Source organism: Thermobia domestica, chromosome 7, assembly GCF_964235325.1.
Source record: "Thermobia domestica chromosome 7, izTheDome1.hap1.1, whole genome shotgun sequence".
Lineage (NCBI taxonomy): Eukaryota > Metazoa > Arthropoda > Insecta > Zygentoma > Lepismatidae > Thermobia > Thermobia domestica.
This window is the reverse complement of record NC_137460.1, coordinates 107,863,984-107,883,979: the sequence shown is the minus strand read 5'-3', so window position 1 is coordinate 107,883,979 and position 19,996 is coordinate 107,863,984. Positions and strand designations below refer to the sequence as shown.

General features: G+C 32.8%; 1 protein-coding gene across 2 annotated transcripts in view; it reads right to left on the bottom strand.

Moving 5' to 3' along the window:
* LOC145690316 (uncharacterized) overlaps window positions 1-19,996 on the bottom strand; it is a 41,409-nt gene that overhangs the window by 1,155 nt on the left and 20,258 nt on the right. The window contains exons 2-5 of one of the 2 annotated variants that reach the window (XM_081765096.1): window positions 17,405-19,674; window positions 10,944-11,094; window positions 8,942-9,009; window positions 5,341-5,430 (exon numbers count right to left, since the gene is read on the bottom strand). In XM_081765096.1, coding sequence (XP_081621222.1) covers window positions 5,341-5,430; window positions 8,942-9,009; window positions 10,944-11,094; window positions 17,405-19,486 — 2,391 coding nt within the window. In that variant the 5' untranslated portion in view covers window positions 19,487-19,674. The remainder of the gene's footprint in view (window positions 1-5,340; window positions 5,431-8,941; window positions 9,010-10,943; window positions 11,095-17,404; window positions 19,675-19,996) is intronic. The other variant, XM_081765095.1, reaches the window with a different exon arrangement.

Below are 19,996 nucleotides of genomic sequence, written 5' to 3'. Positions count from 1 at the left end.
GTTATGTTTTGTGACTCGTGCCATAAAATCTTAAACTAAACATTTTGATTACACATGATCATATAAGTTTACCTTTTAATACAATATTATACAAAATAAAATACAACATTCAACAACTATATATATATATATATATATATATATATATATATATATATATATATATATATATATATATATATATATATATATATATGCACGTTTACAATTAAAAACTTATCAAGCAAATTTTCTCTTGGATATTATTGCCATTAAATGATATTTTAAAATGTTTCGTTCGAGTTATATTACTTATATTTATAAACATTATCATATTTATAAACATCACATAACACAAACCTATAATAACACAAGAAATACGAAAATAATTCTTTTTGTAACTAAATAAAGACATTATAACACATTACATATTAAATATATGATCATTAAAGTAGGATATTGTAATATAATTTGTCGAGATTTAATTAAAATTTCTTAGTGCATTCGAGCTTCACAGCTAAATTTTTATAAAGTAATAATTTAGTTGTGCTTTTTTTTGAACACTCGACAGAGTCTGCCTTGATAAATTTAAAGATACCTACCCACATTAAGAACTCGTAAATGCCGGGCTAATCGTTCCTTCGCTTTGCAACTTAATTCGGACTTTTCCAAATATAATTTTAATTTATCTTCAATGTAGCCTAACGAAACAGGTTTCTGCTTATAAATACAGTTTTTTTTTTAAATTTTATGGAAATTTTCAGTTTTACTGATTTCAAACATCTTTCACCTGATTTCATTTTCAATTTTTTTCTGTATTCTACATTTTGGTTAAAATACTTTTTCCAAATGCTCGTATAGCTTTTCTCCAATACATACAAGTTTCATTGTGAATGCCTAAAGAATTCAGGACATCATCTAATACAAAAGGTTGCCTTTTCCATTTGAACAAATTTTTTGCTATTTCGTATTTCGTTTCTTTTCGAATTTCTTGCATTTCTCGAAACATCTTTTTGCGTTCACTTACACTTTCCAAATTTAACGACATTTTGAACTAAATTTCCAAATTTAAAAACAATAATCTAAAAATTTTAAAATTTTATATCCCAAAATACTGTAATGGCAACGAGTCACTTTTATATTTCATAATCACGTTTCGAGACCATTAATCATTAATTATAAAGTTTACGGTTCGGAGATTCTGTTCGTGTTCGGTGCACCATTCCTTTAACCTGAACGGTTCTATTTTGTACGTCCCTGTTCGGGCGCCATTTCTTTAACATGCATGGGTTTGTGTCTTGTTTGGTGCGCCTTTTTTAGCGTGATTTGGTTTGATTCCTGTTTAGTGCAGCATTTTTTAAACTAGAGTGGTTTGGCATATAGTATTAAGCAGATTAAGCCAACGTTATACCTTGTACTAGTTACTTAGCACTGATGGGTTCGTTTAAAGTAAATTTATGCACGCTGATATAGAATTTAGGATTTGAACCATTACGCAATTGTATGATTAATGTCTTCGACTTCGTGATTGAGGAAAGAAACAATTTACAAAAGCACTAACATAAAAAGTAATTAATCAATATTTACTTTTAACACACATACATAATGATTTCACTCAGAATATATTTATTGAAATGAGATTTTGCTTTGCTTGAATCAAATGCCTAGACGTAGGATAAATTGATATATTTTATTTTTTAAAAGCTTTATTTACATATTTTTAAAATACTTACGTATCATGTTTATGAATATTAAACTGTTATGTTTGCGACAGCCCATATTATAAAAGAAATAAAAGCTGAATAAAAAATGTTATTGAAATGCCGGCTTATATTTTCATTGACACGTAAATAATAGCACTTACACACATTTCACTTTGGCTTTTGCCTCTTTTTTTTATTACTTCATTGATTCACACGCACAAATAACTATTGGGACAATGGGAGCATTCTAAACGATAATATCTGCTTTGTAGATTAATATATCGATGCAGCACTATTGTAATCAAGACGACATAGTGAGAGTTTTTTTTTCCGTTCCACATTTTTATGACACTATGGTTGAATGTTCGTAAGTTCCCAAGTTTTTGGCGATAATTTTCAGCAATTTGACGTAATCGTTGCATGATTCTATTTGGAAGTTTATCTTATGACATGTATGCTTAATATTTTGATTATTAAAGTGTTAGATGCACACCTTTAATATATTCTTTTACTAGATATTTGAGAGCTCGTTCAAAATTGTCCTATTACGCCATAGCTTGGTAGCCAACCACGTTTCTTTTTGCGGGTTAGCTAATGTTATTTTTAGTACTTTTACACCAATACATACTGATGCTGATTTATATTAAATTGTAAGTAAATATTATTAATTTCACACTATATAGACATAATCCAATTTAATTACAGTTTTTCACTTCTTTAAGAAATTTTCATAACATAAATTCTTCAATTCACTTCAGATGATAATTGATTTTTAGGGATTATTTTCTTATTCTTACTCACGTCACCATTTTGTTTTGTTTCTGCTGTGACACGGCAACGCCTACTTGATTCTCTCTGCTGGGTGCTACAAAAAAAAAAGAGTACTGTTGTGCTACCAAGACGAGTGCTGCTAACGAAAATTTTGCGTTGCAACTCAAGAGCCTCATTCCATATGAGATGAAAACTTGGGAGATATGATAAATGACAAAAGGTAAGGGGGAGCCATCTACTTATATGTTCTCTTGAAGTCAAATAAGTCACCGTTATTTGGCGGTGTGAATATGAACTTTGGCGGTTTCATTGCAACACAAATCAGGGGCATATTGGCGGTATATGGGACCTAAGACGTGCTTATATAATGAGCATCACCTTCACAGTAGATGCCACTCCATAGGAAACTTTCCTTCGTACAAAAATCCGCCACTACCATAAACTCTTTGGAGAAACTTTCCTTGCACGTGTGAATCCACACTGCGTGCTTCGTTCTATCGATAGGGTGGTAGCAAATGGCAAGCCCCTATCTCACCTGGTCAAATAGGCCCACGCCTTATCTAAGGTGATTACATAACGTCATCTATCACCCACTAGATAGCATTCATACAGACTTCTGTGGCTTTGACCTATTAAAACAGAACGTCACGAAACTCAACCCACAACATTTGACGGACTGGAAAATATGTAACGACGTGTGAGTTAAACTCGATCAGGTTGTACTGAATAGAAACCACCTTCAATGGAAACTCTGTCGTGAACTGTTCATAGCCAGGCCAATCATATTGAACACAATCGGTGGTGAAAAAGCGATTTTAGAGCGTAGGGCAGGCAGGTACATTTCACTGCCATTAGAATGAAACGGCCTTCTGTATTTATTAAGTATTTTGAACAAATAAATTTTCCATTAAACATTATCCTCTTAAGATACTAGCTAGTAATTTGGTTACAGCCTTAGTAATGTGTATGTATAGACGATATTTTACACTATATTATCACTAACTACAAAATCACAATTGAGGTACATATCTTTATCAAAACTCTGAAAACATTATATCAAATTAATCAATAATAATAATAATAATAATAATAATAATAATAATAATAATAATAATAATAATAAAAACGCAATAAACATAAAATAAAATAATAAAAGGAGCTGCCGCAGTATTTCTATATATTCAATACTAGAAGATTTCATTCAATTGAAAAATATTGTTATTTGAACAATATTACGAACCTAAACAAAAGCTACATTTTATCCAAAGGTACTAGATCTGTCTCGTAGCAACTACCTTTTCTGTTTATATGAAAAGCATACCTGTTCAGGAAAAAGGTTATTTACAACATATGCGTAATTGTTTTTAACATAATTAATAAGCAGTTATCATCAGAAGTACTATAGTAGTTCTCATTATGTATTCTGGGGCCTTTGTAGGTATATGTCACGTACATATATAGCACATAAAGAGGAAAATTTCAAACCTTTAATGTTTGATGAATTGTTACTAAAAAATTAAAAGAATCTGTGGATTGCAAATTATTCTTCACACCCAGGTAAGGAAAAATGTAGATTAGAAAATTAAGACAATAGAGGCAATATATAATAAATCTATTTTTCATTTTCTCTAGGAAGACAGCTGCAGAAGTTCACACGCTTTCAACCAATATCAAAAATTATATTTTAAAAAAATCTTTTAAAACTATTTAAAAAATAAAATCGGAATCGTGAAATCCAACTCTCAACTCCGTCATCAGAAAATTCACACAAGTGTACTCAGCATGTTTTTCCCGTCAAATATGTTCAACGATTCATATTTTCCGCTTTTGAATTCCTAATATGCTTCTTGACATGGATCTTTAGATTTCTTTTGGTTTTGCCTTTGAATTCTCATGGTAACCGCGTTTTATTTCGTATATACCATACAGTATCATTTATATATTGAACACTAAATAATATGCACACTGAATATTTGAATGTTTTTGCCCTTAGTTGCTTTAATTGATTTTTTCTTATTGTTGAAATGTTACACTAGCGCTTTAGGAATGCACTAGGAATGTGGGGGGAACAACGAAATAAACTTATTCCACAGGTAATGCTTCTTTTGTAAATACAACGAAGTTCCTTGTAAACACAACATTAATTTATAAAATTTTACCTATTGTCGCTTGACAGAAAATAATCAATATTTGTAAACTTAGCCGAAAACTATTTATATCGTACACTTATAAAATATATATTAAAGAATGTCTCTGTGTAACTTTTAATGTACTACATATATTTATGTATGTACCTTAATCTCTACATTGTAGCTTCAAAAGCTGGAGTCTGTGTATTTTCCCTAATTACTATCTAAGCGCAAACTAACTGTTTTTCTACGCAGTTGCAGAAAACAGACAAGACCAAGTCTCGTTTTTCACGAAGAGGAATAAATGTAGTAATATCATGTTAATACAGTAGTTGTTATTAAGTAACTAAATGTTTTGTATTCACTGTATGAACAAAGTCTAGATAAATAAAATATTGATTTGCAATCACATGTAGACAGACGACTAGCATTCTGCAGCACACCTGGAATCTGAGTTTGAAGTAGTGACTCTGCACGTGGTTATTAAATCTGAATAGTCTTTGTGAGGTTTGCCTGAGAGAAACAGTAACAATTTACAAAACACACCTACAACGTTTAAAACAAAGAACTTTTATTAAAAACGATAAGAGAGAATATTAATTACAAGGCCTACAGTTCCTAAGAATCTGAAAACTGTTTCTTTCCCAAACGAAGCAAGAAATAATCTAAGAAAATGTTTCTGATGCTAGAAAATAACTTATGAATATTATAACCTTATACAGTATGGTTCATAAATTGGTTACAAAAGAAATACATACCTCATCACCAGCTTTCTCTGACATTCCTAAAAGTATTCGATTTGCCTGTTCTAGATTGGTCTTGACTGCATCAGTCGTGTTTTCATCATCCTACATAAAAAGAAACAGTGAAGTTCGTTTAATTTGAATATGCTATTTTGTTGTTGTCACTAAGCTTACAAAAACTCTATTCTCAACTTTAGTAATGGAATTCAAATAAACGTCACTATTTTACATATTGCGACTTGAGATTTTACTTAAGGCTCTCTTTTATTTCACTCACACTTTTTTGAAATTTAGTGAATAACTTAAAGACAATAAAGAATATTTAAGAAATGTAGAAAGTGAGCCAGATAGTATCTACAAACCGATATTACATTAACTAAGAATTGTTTTCAACACTCTTCGTATAGGGTATGCATTTTAGTGAATATTTTAAACACAATGAAGAATATCAAAAATAGACAAAGTGAGCTCGGTAGTATCTACAAAATACTATTATATGAACTAACAACTGTTTTCAGACATTTTCTTATACACCATTAATTTGGGTGCGCAATTTATGACGACATAAACTGCACACCCAAAGTTATACACTACACGAAAGGCGTTGAAAACAATTATTAGTTCATATAGTAGAGTTTTGTAGATACTACAGAAGTATTTGGCCTCACTTTTTACATTTTTTAATAAATATTTTTCATTGTCTTTATGTTATTCACTAAAATTCATACAGTATACGAAGGGTGTTGGAAACAATTCTTAATTCTTGTCATGTCGTTTTGTAGATACTATCTGTCTCACTTTCTACATTTCTTAAATATTCTTCATTGTCTTTAAGTTATTCACTAATATTCATGCTCTATACGAAGGGTGTTGAAAACAATTTTTAGCTAATATAGCATCGCTTTGTAGATACTATCTGGCTCACTTTTTACAATTTTTATCTTGTTCATTGTCTTAAAGTTATTCACTACTACTACTACTTTAAAAAAAAGAAAGAAAATGAGGATGAACTTAGGGAAGAGCCTTAAGAGACACCAAAGCATTGTAAATAATTCCAGTAGTACAATGTTAATTTTAAATGCGGTGTTCAACTACTTTTTTTTGAACATTTTCTACATATGATACATTTTATCTATTTAACATAATGGTGAAATTATTCTATCAAAGCACATTCTTCTTCTTATTATTATTTTGGAAATTTCGTTCAAAGATTGAAATAAATGCCTTCTAAAATTAAAAAAAAGTAAATAAAGTACGATCTGTATTTTACGATAGTCGTAAAATACTCATTTCATATTCATATTATAATATCTATTTTACCTTTTGGTTTAATTCCATTCAATAGCCTACTTTTGGCTTTGTGAAGAATTTTAATAATTCACATGGTTTTCTATCTTATCTTCGGCAGTTACAAACAGGAGAAACGCAGCGACGAGAAAAAAACATGAGTTTTAGTGTGCTGCGTATAGTGATATTACGGTAGTGTTTATATCAAATAGAAATCAGATATCAATATAACTTTTGTAGATGCACATTAGCATGAGTTTATGCACTATTTATACAACAAAATCTCAGTTTCGAGAATTTTGGTATCAAGTATATTTATCCTAGCAATGCACCACTAGCTAATCAGCTTTTAAAATAACGTTCCATTAACAGCTTGTTTAAAACAAAAAATATTTGCAAAACTCGGAGAGAGATATTTTGAGATAATTGTATACGATGCTTGTTCATTTAATTCGTCACATGTTATAGCGTTATCGCTCACCTGAGCCCAGGGAGTGATAAATGAGACGTGATTGCATGTAGTGTTTTGTGTGATTGTCGTCGGATTGTGAACTGAGTGATTGAAGGGAACAGTGAATCTGTGTTAAACTTTGATCAAACTTGGAAGAACGGCTACAGAGACGTACGAAATGTAAGTAGCTTTCGGTGTTGCACTAATGAGCCAAAAAAACTACCTTTGAATGGTTTTCATGTTTCCAAGCTGGAAGAATGTCCATGAAGAATGGCTGCCGTCCTGATCACCTTATGTGAGTCAGAATGGGGATAAAATTACTCCAGGTCAGTGCAATTGTGAGATTCGATCGTCAGCTGGTTGTCCGTAAAATTTGGGGGAGTGAAATTTCTATTGGTTTGTGTCACTAAATGTTACACGAAGACCTAGGGATGCGGTGTATCGGTGAAATTCGAGCCGAGGATTCTCATACAGGGCCAAAAAGACACTCATTTCACCATCAGCATCAAACTGGAGAAAACAGCCGACCACTTGATTTACTTGATCATCACAATTGTTTTGATTTGTCAACATCAAAAACGTAAGCGTAACTGATATTACTCTGCAGTGTCTATTCGCGAAGTGCCTAGAGGGATTTAACATGTAATATCTCACAAATGGTACAAGCTACCGTAAAACTCACTACACCAATGAACTTCCGAGAAAATTTTATATGAATTTGATGCATCACATGCACCTATTCCCATTTGAAAAACCTAAAGGTGAATCCAATATGGCGGATCCAAGATGGCGGCTGGTGTGGATAACACATGTCAGAGAAGCAGTACTTGATCCAATTTGTTTTGCATATGCCCACATTCATGTTCAGTTACATCTAAAGAAACTAAAAGCAATTGTGTGACCGAGCGTTATAGTAGTGCATGATTGAATTCCGGGTATACGAAGGCTCATAAATATTCAAATTACCCATATGAGCCGCTAAAATTAGTACAATACACATTGAGCCATGGAGAACTTTGCATTTAAATCAGTTTTACATGAATCCCGAGGGGACACTTCGCGAATGTACCTTGTTAGACGAATGTGACATAATGTCCTACACCTCCAAGGGGGAGATTTGTGACTCACGAAACAAACTACAATTTGACTTCAGATGTTCATTTTTTTATAATTTACAATGTTAACTAGAGTCTGCAAATCATAAACTCTTTCTACATACCTTAACTAGCAGAATTACTATAATTTTAACTGGCAGAATTACTACAAATAATTTAAAAACAAATAGAAATATATTTTAATGTTTTTAAGTGTTGATTGAAGCTGTAGAAATATTGAAAGATGATTATATTGCGTAGTATCTTTTATCTGCTTCCTCTTTTCGTGATTTCTGTGCGCGGTTCTAGGTTCGATATCCGGTAGGTATAGTTATGTTCAATACAAACCAAAGTAGTGGTCCAGATCTCACTTTGAATAGTAAGCTCCATTTCGTATAAGCTCAATGGTGAAAAGGGACTTTAAATTCAAGATGAATCTATTACTGAATCCTTGGGCATTCGGCTATTATTAACAGCATTCTGTCTCATGCACGAGAAAACCATTTATGAGAATGAAGAAGGTGTCATCTGGAAATCCTTCAGCACGCAAAATGTTTACGAAAAGTGATGGAAGGACACCAAGTAGGACCGTCAGCATTCAACTATTTTAAGATATAATTCCAAAAGCAGAGAGGCATAGTACTAATGGAATTTGTCGTCGTAAATAACTATTGTTGGAAATTAAACTTAATCGATGATAAGCAGATAAATTATGTTAATGGAAATGTTAAAAAATTAGGTTTAAAAATTAAATTTTTAAAGGAAAGAAAGAAACAAATCTTACTCTTAGTCCCATAACTCTGCTTATTTTCAAAGCGCCAGTTTCAACCTTAAAAATAAGTCGAAGGTAAGCTGTGGAAAGAAAAAGAAAAATGATGATTTTCGTTTCTAGTATTTGTACACAAAAATTGCTAACCATATTTCGCAAAGTACTATATAAATATGTGTCCAAAAATTGAAATGCCAATGTGGCAATATACTATCACTATTAAAAATAACGTTTCATGCAAGCTGGATTAAGTCTCATAAGATTTCTAAGTAACTATTGTTTGTGCGTTAGAGAAATTCACATTCTTAGGAAAAGTAACTTCCAACTACGACATACAACTATCTCTTCACTTCTCTCCATTTCTCAGATAGACATAGCTTACAGCATATAACTGGATATGCATCCAAACAGTTGAGTAACAGATTAGGGTTCTATTAAGGCAAATACTGTATATTATGCAACATGTTCAGGATGTGCCATATTGAAAATGGCACAATGTACCATCACCTTCTTATGTACCAATTTTGAGCCAGATTCGTGAATTCCTACTATGTGTCCTTAAATGTGTTTGCGCCAGTGTAATTCTATATTCCTTATATATATATATATATATATATATATATATATATATATATATATATACATATATATATATATATATATATATATATATATATATATATATATATATAGTTTTATAGTCAATGAAATCTTGGCTCTGAAAGATGTCTTATTCAGAAAGGATGTCGTGGTTTCTAGCTACATTGTTTTCTGCGTGGCGACATCATAGCATAAAACAGTTAAAGACATTAGAATGTATGAAAATATTTAATTTTGAATAATAATAATAAGAATAAGAATAATACAGACAGACAGACAGACAGACAGAGGTGATCGATTAAAAGAAGAGGAAGCAGTTTCTAACTTTTAAAATATCGGCTAACAAAGGTGAAAGAGCTCGTCAAGTATAATCGAAACTTGGTTTTCCTTTGAAACAGAGCTGTGAGAATACATTTTTAATTTGTAATTTTTAAAAATTATATATAAGCTACGTAGTTAAACAACTAAATACGATAGATTTCCTACTATCAGGCTTAATGTGGCAGAAGGGCAGGCCGGATAACACAAAAATCAGATGGCCTGGAGTTCTATAATTGACTCACTTTCTTCCCCACCAATACCATACCAAACGCAGCTGTTATTCATATTTTCTGACCTCTTAATTAAGACCAGTACTTCATAAATGTTGGTTATGACCCGTATTGTATGTTTTAAAAAGAAGAATACAGAAGAAGGAAATGCAAGAATAAAGAATATAGTACACATTTTTAGATACATTTTATAATGTTTATGTTAATCGCAGAAACATAAATTAATGTACATTATGAATACATTAAAATTTTAAAATAAACAATACATTAATATAAAATTAAGACGAAATTCTTAGAAAAATGATTTAAATTTATTTTATTGTTCACTGATACACGATGACATAAATGTGCAAAGGTCAACCTAGATAAAAGATTCAAAACTTAGTTTTTTTAGTTTTTGAAAAAGTTCTTGATAGATGACTGCTTCTCCTGTACAAAGTCGCGTTTTTATAAAGGTGTCAAAAATTGATTAGATCATTCAAATGATTATTTCTCATTTTATTACGTATATTTTTTCTTTAATCTAGGCCGGAAAGTGGTGAACCGAATAGTTGATAGTTTACTTCACATATAAGAACAAACTATGCTCGATAAAGTGAAGTGGGTTTTAGGTTTTCTAAAGATATCTTTAAATAATTTTTCCTGGAATTAGGATCTAACTGACACTAAAACAAGTAGAGTCGCTCCATTTTAGGAAGATCTTAAAGTTTTTACTAAACGACTTTCCACAAAATCACGAACTAATTAAGTCACCGCCGTCACATCGTTTTAGTAGAACAGCAAATTAACTTGAATTAATAATAACAATTAAAAAAATAACATGTTACATTGAATGTTTAATGTATAGTTAGTTTATTCGTACGTACCATCCAATTTGGCACTTGTTGTGATTCTTCTGTGGACAATGGCTTCTACTAATAACAGAAAATAACGCATAGTCTTTTGTGTTGATTTTAGCGATAACAAATAAAGCAAAGTTGCCTGTGTCTTACTTATGCGGTTCACCCAAATATTTGCCTGTAAAGAAAATATATATAACACATCATTCATATTCATACACTATATACACATAAAAGTTGTAACAAAAACTACATTTTGTATTCATTAAACTATAATATACGAATCTATTAGAAATAACAAGAGTTGTTAAGAGACTTAAATATCTTAAAATTGAAATTCTGAAGAGTTTTGTTTAGTTGTTAGATATCCTTGATTACTGTTAGTTGTTAGATATATTCTTGATCACTACTCCGATGTATAACATTTTATGAAATGATAAAATCAGTATTTAAGACTAAGATTTAAGCCCTTGAAAAAAGATAAGCAAAAATCCTGAAGAGGACGGAGAGCATGCTGTTCGAAATATTGTAACAAATTTATAATATATAGAATTATCTTAACAAAAGTTCTAAATATGTTTTCGGTAAAAATGTCCAAACCTGCGTCCTAGAAGCTTCTAAGACAATTTCAACTATTCTCTGGATAGGAACATAGTTGTTTCATTTCTGAGTACTATGAAGTATCCCAAAATACTGTATCAGTGGTAGAGCGTTCACCTCTAATGCATGGGGTCCCTGGTTCGATCCCAGATCGTGCCATGTGAACTTTGTGGTGGACAAATACCGTGTGCGTGGGTTTTCTCGTGGTTCTACCGTTTCCTCCCTCTTTAGTCATTCCACCATTTCATTTATTTCTCATTATCACCGTCTCCTTTAGCCTAGCCGGCATAACTATGGGACGTAAAACTGAAAGATTTCATTTCATTTTCCCAAGATACTATAGTGAAAGAAATTAAATATTTTCTATATCTTAAAACTCAGAGTCTCCCTTGCTCTGCATCACGATGCCTTGACATGAGGCTGTTGACTTGGAAATGCATGAAATGCATTATAAAACTACATACTAGTTCAGGATACTTTTGGAAATAAATACAGACACGTAGTCACTCTGCCTAAGTATACACACACACACCAATTCCACTTGAATTTGGCTTTAGAAATAAAGTTAAAGGGAACAAACGATGAAAGCAACAGAAATGTATTTCTGTCGAAACAAAAACAATAATTTTTACACATATTTGTGACCTCCAATGTTTGAATAAACGTTTTTCGATAAATAAGGTTTTAAAATACAACAGTAAAGACAAAGAAAGGTCAAATAAATGTTATTTGATTTCTATTTTCAGATGAAAGGGTCGTAGATATAGAAATTTTATTTATTGTACACCATTAGTTTATTTTATTTGTTTCAAATTTCGTGAAATTCACACTTTAAACTAAAGAAAAACTGTCATTTATTATCACAAGAATTTGAATGCTACATAACGTTGTGCATAACTGCAGATAAGCAAAGTGATTGCTCACATGGTGCAGCTGTTGCCAACTCATTTAAGATGGAAACAATCAAGAATTTCCAACTCTATGACTTTTTTCAGGCAATTAACAATTTTCGTTCAACTAACCAAAGAACACTATCCCCCGTAATTTGACTACAAACAATACAGAAATAAATCCATTCTCATTATTATTTAGACTATTTTTTTTAAAGAAATATATTATTTATGTTACATATTATTTTATATATTATTTATGTTATATATTATTTTATTTATGTTTAGGTCATTTTACTAGTAATGGAATTCCATCACAAACGTAATTTTATTTAAAAATTATTATTATTATTAATAATAATAACACATCATTCCATGTTTTTGTAATACAAATTCTAGTTTTTTTTACTTAATTTTCTTTCTTTGTTTTTCGTTTTTATTTGTCATTTCAGTTTTCCAATACTATTTACTGTTGATATTCTATTATCCTTATTTTTCTAGTCTAATTAAAAATGATTCTCTGTTCAAGGCACTAAATAAATAAATTATCATTTTTAAATAAACCTCGGCGACAGTTATCTTCGTATATTTTTCTTTGTTCTCTTGAGTTAAATTTACAAGAATGACAAAATTTTAGTGAAAACGAATTTAGAATTTTCTTCATAATTTTGAACTTCACTGACAGACTGACTAACTAACTAACTAACTAACTCTATGGCCTATGGAACCCGGAGGTTCAGTGCCGCGTTCACAAAAGCTCTCCACTGACTTCTATCCTTAGTTAATTGGATCCAGTTTCTACTTTGTATTCCTATCTCTGCGAGCTCCATCTTAATATTATCCTCCCATCTGCGCCTAGGTCTTCCTAATGGTCGTTTTCCTATGGGTCTACCAGTCAAGACTTTTAAAGCGTTTCTACTTTCTTCCATTCTAGCTACATGACCTGCCCACCTAAGCCTCCTAGACTTGACGACCCTAACAATGTTGGGTAAACCGTATAAACTATGTAGTTCCTCGTTATGAAGCTTCCGCCATTCCCCATTCTCGTTCCTCTTGGGTCCGAATATTCTCAGGATCCTGTTCTCAAATACTTTCAGTCTATGTTCTTCCCTGAGAGTAAGCGACCATGTTTCGCAACCATACAGAACAACAGGCATGATTATCGTTTTATATATTTTAAGCTTCAAATTCCTCGACACAATTCGCGACGACAAGAGATTTTGAACCGAATAGTAACACGAATTCCCTGCTTTTAGTCGACATTTAATTTCTTCGTGAATATGATTTTCGTCTGTTAATATTGATCCTAAATAATTGAAAGTATCCACTTTATCAAAAGTATTATTTAATATTTTAACGCCTCCACAATTTGCCGTATTACGGTCCCGACGCACTTCCATGTATTTAGTTTTCTCTGCATTTACTTCTAAACCCATGTCCCTGCAAGCGTTTAATAAGATCTCTGCATTTATTTCTACTGTTCTCCTATCATCCCCTATTAAATTTACATCATCAGCATATGCCATAACCTGGTGGATGCCGTTCAACTCTAGGCCCTGGTTGCTATCTTTGATTTTCCTTATAGCGTATTCCAGCACAAAGTTAAATAATAATGGCGACAACGCATCTCCTTGTTTCAGGCCATTTTCGACGTGGAAGCTCGTGGACAAAAATTTTCCTACCCGGACTTTACTTTGGGATTCACTTAAACATATCTTAATTAATCTAATTAGCTTTTTCGGTATTCCAAGCTCTGTAAGAACGTTGTATAATGTTTCTCTCCTAACCGAGTCGTAAGCCTTTCTAAAATCAATAAATAGTTGATGTACCGGGGTATTGTATTCCCACTTCTTTTCGAGTATTTGGCGAATGGTAAATATTTGGTCGATAGTTGATCGATTTCGTCTAAATCCGCACTGATAATCTCCAATAATTTCATCTGCGTATGGGGTCAATCTTGCTAACAGAATATTTGAAAGGATTTTATAGGATGTTGACAGAAGAGAAATGCCTCGATAATTATTACAGTCAGTTTTGTCACCTTTCTTGTGAATTGGAACAATGATTGACTCTTTCCACTCTTGTGGCAATTCTTCCTTGTTCCAGATAAGGAGAATGAGTTTGTGTATCTTGTTACACAATTTTTCGCCTCCAGCTAAAATTAACTCAGCCGGAATTTCATCTACACCAGGAGATTTGTGTTTCTTTAATTTCTTTATAGCGGCTTCCACTTCTATTCGATTGGGTTCTGGAATATACGGTTCTGCGGTGTGTATCTCCTTTTCTCCACGCACATTAGTTTTTGGCTGCGTGTTCAGCAAATCGTCAAAGAAATCTTTCCATCTATTTAAGAGGCTATCCGTATCAGTGAGAACTGTTCCGTCAGATTTCTTTAATATATAAGCACGAGGTTGATAGCCTTTCTTAAATTCGCTGATCCCCTTATACATGTCCCGAATATTTTTATTTTTACTATTATCTTCAAGTTCCTTAATTTTAGCTTTCAAAAAATCCCGTTTCTTTGTTCTAAAAGTTTTGGAAGTTTCCCGCCTGATATCTGCAAAATTTTGTGTAGTTATTTCATTGCTAGTTTAATGCATTCTTGGTCGAACCATGGTTTGTTCCTACGTATTTCCGCGTGTCCCAATTTTTCTATTGCTGAACATTTAATGCTATCTCTAATTTCAATCCAAGTATCCTCAACACTAGTGCACTCCGAGTCTTCTAAAACCAAGAATCTATTCGAAACTTCAATCTGGTATTCCTCTCTTACCTGGCTCTCTTCTAATTTCTTTAAATTAAATCTCTCCGTTTTCGGACATTGAGTATTACCTTTATTCAACGATAATCTCTCCCGTATTATCGCTGCTACCAGGTAGTGATCAGTGTCACAATCAGCCCCTCTAAACGACCGGACGTCAATTATGCTAGATTGTCTTCTTCTATCTACTAAAACGTGATCAATCTGATTATGTGTTTTTCCGTCTGGTGATGTCCAAGTGTATTTATGAACGTCGCGATGTGGGAATTTTGTACTCTTCACGATTAGGTTTTTGGATGTTGCAAAGTTCACGAGTCTAACACCGTTGTCATTACTTTCCTTATGCAAACTTTCGTTCCCTATAATCGGTTTGAAAATATCCTCTCGTCCTACCTTCGCATTGAAATCCCCTAATAGAATCTTCATATGGTATCGCGGGAGTTGGTCAAATATCCGTTCCACTTCTTCGTAAAAACTATCTTTTACATCGTCATCCTTATCTTCAGTTGGAGCATGTACATTTAAAACAATAATATCACACCACCGTCCCTTAAGAGTAATAAAAGAAAGTCTGTCAGTAACAATTCAACTCGTTTAATTGCTGGTAATATTCGTTTGTGAACGAAAAACCCTGTTCCTAACTGGTGATTTTTATTTCCTTCCCCGTAAAAGAACGTAAAATTTCCGGAATTCTCAGATCCATTTCCTTCCCACCTAACTTCCTGAACTCCTACTAAGTCCATCCTGTATTTCTCTAACTCATTCGTTACAGATTTTAACGCGCCTGCCCTATAAAGACTTCTAATATTCCATGTTCCAAATCTCATGTCCATTTTCTTTTGCTGATATCGTGCCAAGTTATCAGTCCTTGTCCGAGGCTTTTGTGAATGTTTCTGAACAAGTACCTTTTTTTACAGGATGAGGGTGTTAGCCTTACCCAAACCCCCAAGCTGGAGGACCACTCCTAGTCGTCTGTCCGCTACTGCTTATTCAGTATATTCGCAGCTAACCTCTATATCTAGAGGCCTTCTCCTCGATCCGCAACCTGAGGACGCGCCATGCCGTGGTGACAGGAACCCACGTTACACGGGACAGACTGACTAACAGTTCAAAACTGATAGAAAAAAGTTTATAATTATAAAAGTCATTTTAAAAGACAGAAAAATAAAATAAGTTGCATATAATGTTTATGAATTTATAAGGTTCCATGTATAAAATGGTATGTCTTGTAATTAGTTTTGCATTTACATGAGTGTATTTTTACGATACAAATAACATTATGTCATGACTGTGAAACAAGAGGAGTTTTGTACATTGCTATCTATTTTAATACAACGGTATGTTGGTCACTGACTGAAAAAATATATTATTTGATTAGGTATATATGGTTTGCAGATGATATTGCGCTTGTTGCAGAATCTGAGAAGAAAATCAATAAGATGTTAGAAAACTTGAAAAAAGGATTGTGAAGAATATGGGATGAAAATAAATGTTAAAAAGACAAAAGTCATGGTAATTGGAACGAAGGGGTCGGTATCAAATATAGAAGCAAGAGGGGAGAAAATAGAATAGGTGACTAGTTTTCGATACTTGGGTAGTGTTATTAGTAATGATATGAAATGTGAGTGTGAAATAAAAGCAAGGATAGGAATGGCGAAAGAAGCCTTTAGGAGGAAGAGAATACTATTTTGTAGGTCCTTGAATAGTGACTTGAGAAAAAGACTTATAAAATGCTTCGTGTGGAGTATTGTCCTGTATGGGCCAGAAACAAGGACATTATGCAAAAATGATTGGAAGCTTTCGAAATGTGGGTGTGGAGAAGAAGGAAAGAATTAGCTGGGCCGAGAGAGTGTTAGAAATGTGGGTAAAAAAGAACAATTTTAAATATTATTAAAAAGAGGAAGAGAAGCTGGTCGGGACATTGGCTAAGAAGGAACGGTATCATGAGGGACGTTTTAGAGAGTATGGTGTTAGGAAAGAGAGGGAGGGGGTGAAGGAGACTACAATTAATGGACGATATCAAAACAGAAAAATCGTACGTGAAGACGAAGAAATTAGCTGAAGACCGTGGAGCATGGAAGCTTTTCAGTTGCAGCAAGTGACCTACCAATAATGGCAGAATACCTATGATGATGATGATGAATCCAAAAAAGCTTAATGCCCAACATTTCAAATAACAAACAATAAAGAAAAAATATTACATGCTTTCAGATGTTAAACTATCATAGGGTACAGACCTCAACCATGGCAGCTTTCATTCTTCTTCTCACTTCTTCATCCCTCATGGCACGAGTAGCTTCTTCCATAGGATATCCAAGTTTCATAAGGAACTCTACAGGGTCATCCTTTTCAGAAATATTTATTACTTCCTCATCATCTGCAAACTCAGATTCCATACCTGGACGGATGTACAGGCAAGTGTCTCCTCCTAAAGTCATATTATCAACTCTAAATCCCCGTCTCAACTCTCGACTCATAGTTAGTTCAGTTGCTTCATACACTTCAGCCTCTAGCTGCTCTTGGTATTCCTTCTCTGGAATAAATTCGCTTTTCGGTGTCTCCTTTACATTTATCCATTCTTTATCTTTCCCTATGTCCATCGGGCCTTCTACATCATGCTGTGAGATATCCAGTGAAATTCCTTTACCTTCTTTATATGTTCTGGCTTCTTTACCCTTCTTACGCTTTTCTCTTATAACTATATCAAAACTCTGATCACTGAAGTTAGTCTTCAAAATCTTTTCAATATATTCGCGTATTCCTAATTTTTCATCTTGAGTCGAAATCATGTGAGAATATTTCATCTTCTGTTCAAGATAACATCCACATTGATGACAAATCAACACTGATCCTTCCGGACGGTGATCTCTTCCAGGACATACACATTTATCTTGGTTCTCATCCATGAATTTTGATACATCTATATCTTCTAACGTATCTAGTTCGGAACGATCTAATCTTTCATTGGTAGGTTGTTCGTCCTGCTGTTTACGTCTCTTTCTAAAGCAACAAAGCAGTTTCGATTTTAACGAATGTCGCGGTTTGACAGAGGTTACTGATGATCTCATGCTTCTGTCATCCATCGAAATACCAGCAAGTGACCCTGCTCTCGATCTCGGGGATTTGCTGACAGAGCTATACACAAATTTCGTCATAATTTGCCCTGGTAACTTAAGTGTCTTAAGTGTACGACCTTCTCCCTGTTCTGATATATATTCAAGAAAATTCTGCATCGATCCTTCCGTATGGTGTTGCTTTGCGTTTTTCAAAATGGAGTAATTTTTAACTTCAATCATTGAACTTGAAGTTATAATTGCATCATTTATTTGCTCATCTTTAAACTTACTAGAATGAACTTCGGGTGTCGGCGATAAGTACATATTTGCTAATATCGATGGAAATTGCTTTAGATGCTCACGTGATGAAGTTATGCTTGAATTATCATCTGCATTTTGTTCCAATTCGAGAAATTTTAAAAGCAACCGTTTTTCTTCAACTAGAACTGCTGGAAAATTAGTTACATTTTCATCCCCGGATGACAATGATTTCAGTGTAATTTCAGAAATATTTTCCAATACACACGTTTCTTGGAATGTCCTGGATTTGGATGCTACATTCATAGTCTGAGTTTCCGTTCTATTATCAGAAGAAATTTTATTTGTATGGATCTGATTATATTTGGGTACCTCATAACCTTCAATAATTACATTAGTCAATTCATGGTCAGAGTTACAAGAAACTATTGAACCTTTATGTTGACTATTCGGTGATATGGACTCTTCTACATTATAATTTGAGATTTTTGGTTTGTGCACTTCCATTTCTGACTTTTCAACATCTTTATCCTTTGATATTCTTTTTCTGATAAATTTGCTTACACGCCTTAAAGGAAAACCTTCCCATTGTTTGTTCAACTTTCCATGTTCTACGGGTTCTTTACTAGTACATAAATGAGCTTCTTCAACTTGTCTTTGTTTCATATTTCGAACTTCCTTTCTTCCATTGTCATAATCATATGTCCGAATCACCATCTCATTTTCAGATTCGCTAGATGTACTTGATATATAAGCAGTTTCTGACTTCATTCTCTTTTCATGCTTTTTCTTTTCCTTTTCTCCAATAATATCAGAAAAAGTAGAGGGAAAAATATTATTTTCATTTTCATTTGGCTTCTGAACTATTTCTCGCATTTCGGAAAACTTTTCTTTTACTTTCCCTACCCTATTTGGATTTAGATTAGTATCGATCTCTTGTAGTGATTCAGAAGAACTTTGGCTACTTTTGTTTAACACGACAGATTTAAAATATTTCTTTACCATATTGTGCAGCAGTTAATATAAGTTAAAATGTATTAACATACTTCATTACAGTTTCTTTTCCAGAATTTTCTTAAGAACGAAAAGACTTTGATTTAATTATATTGTTGTTTCTGGTAAATTCTTAGTTTCCAAATTTCCATTCTCACTTGAGGATTTTCAACAGAACACGAACGGATTTACTTTTTCATCTGAAAAATGTATTGGATATGATACATGGTCAAAATTTTAAAAATAAACAAATAAAAAATAAATTGGTCCATATAATAATTACACGAAGTTAAAATTTTACATTGAAGAAAGAAGTGCAAAGTTTCAAACAACAAATATTTCCGGTTAGTTCGGAAAGGATGTCAAAAATACATGATCCGCAAAGTTAATTGTTAGAGATGGCAGACAAAATTAATTTCATTGATCATACTATTATTCTGTCGTAATTTTGTCGACAGTGGAGAGAGTTTCCACAAAAGGAAAACTGTTTTTGTGTATGTTTCATTACTTGAAACAATTTTT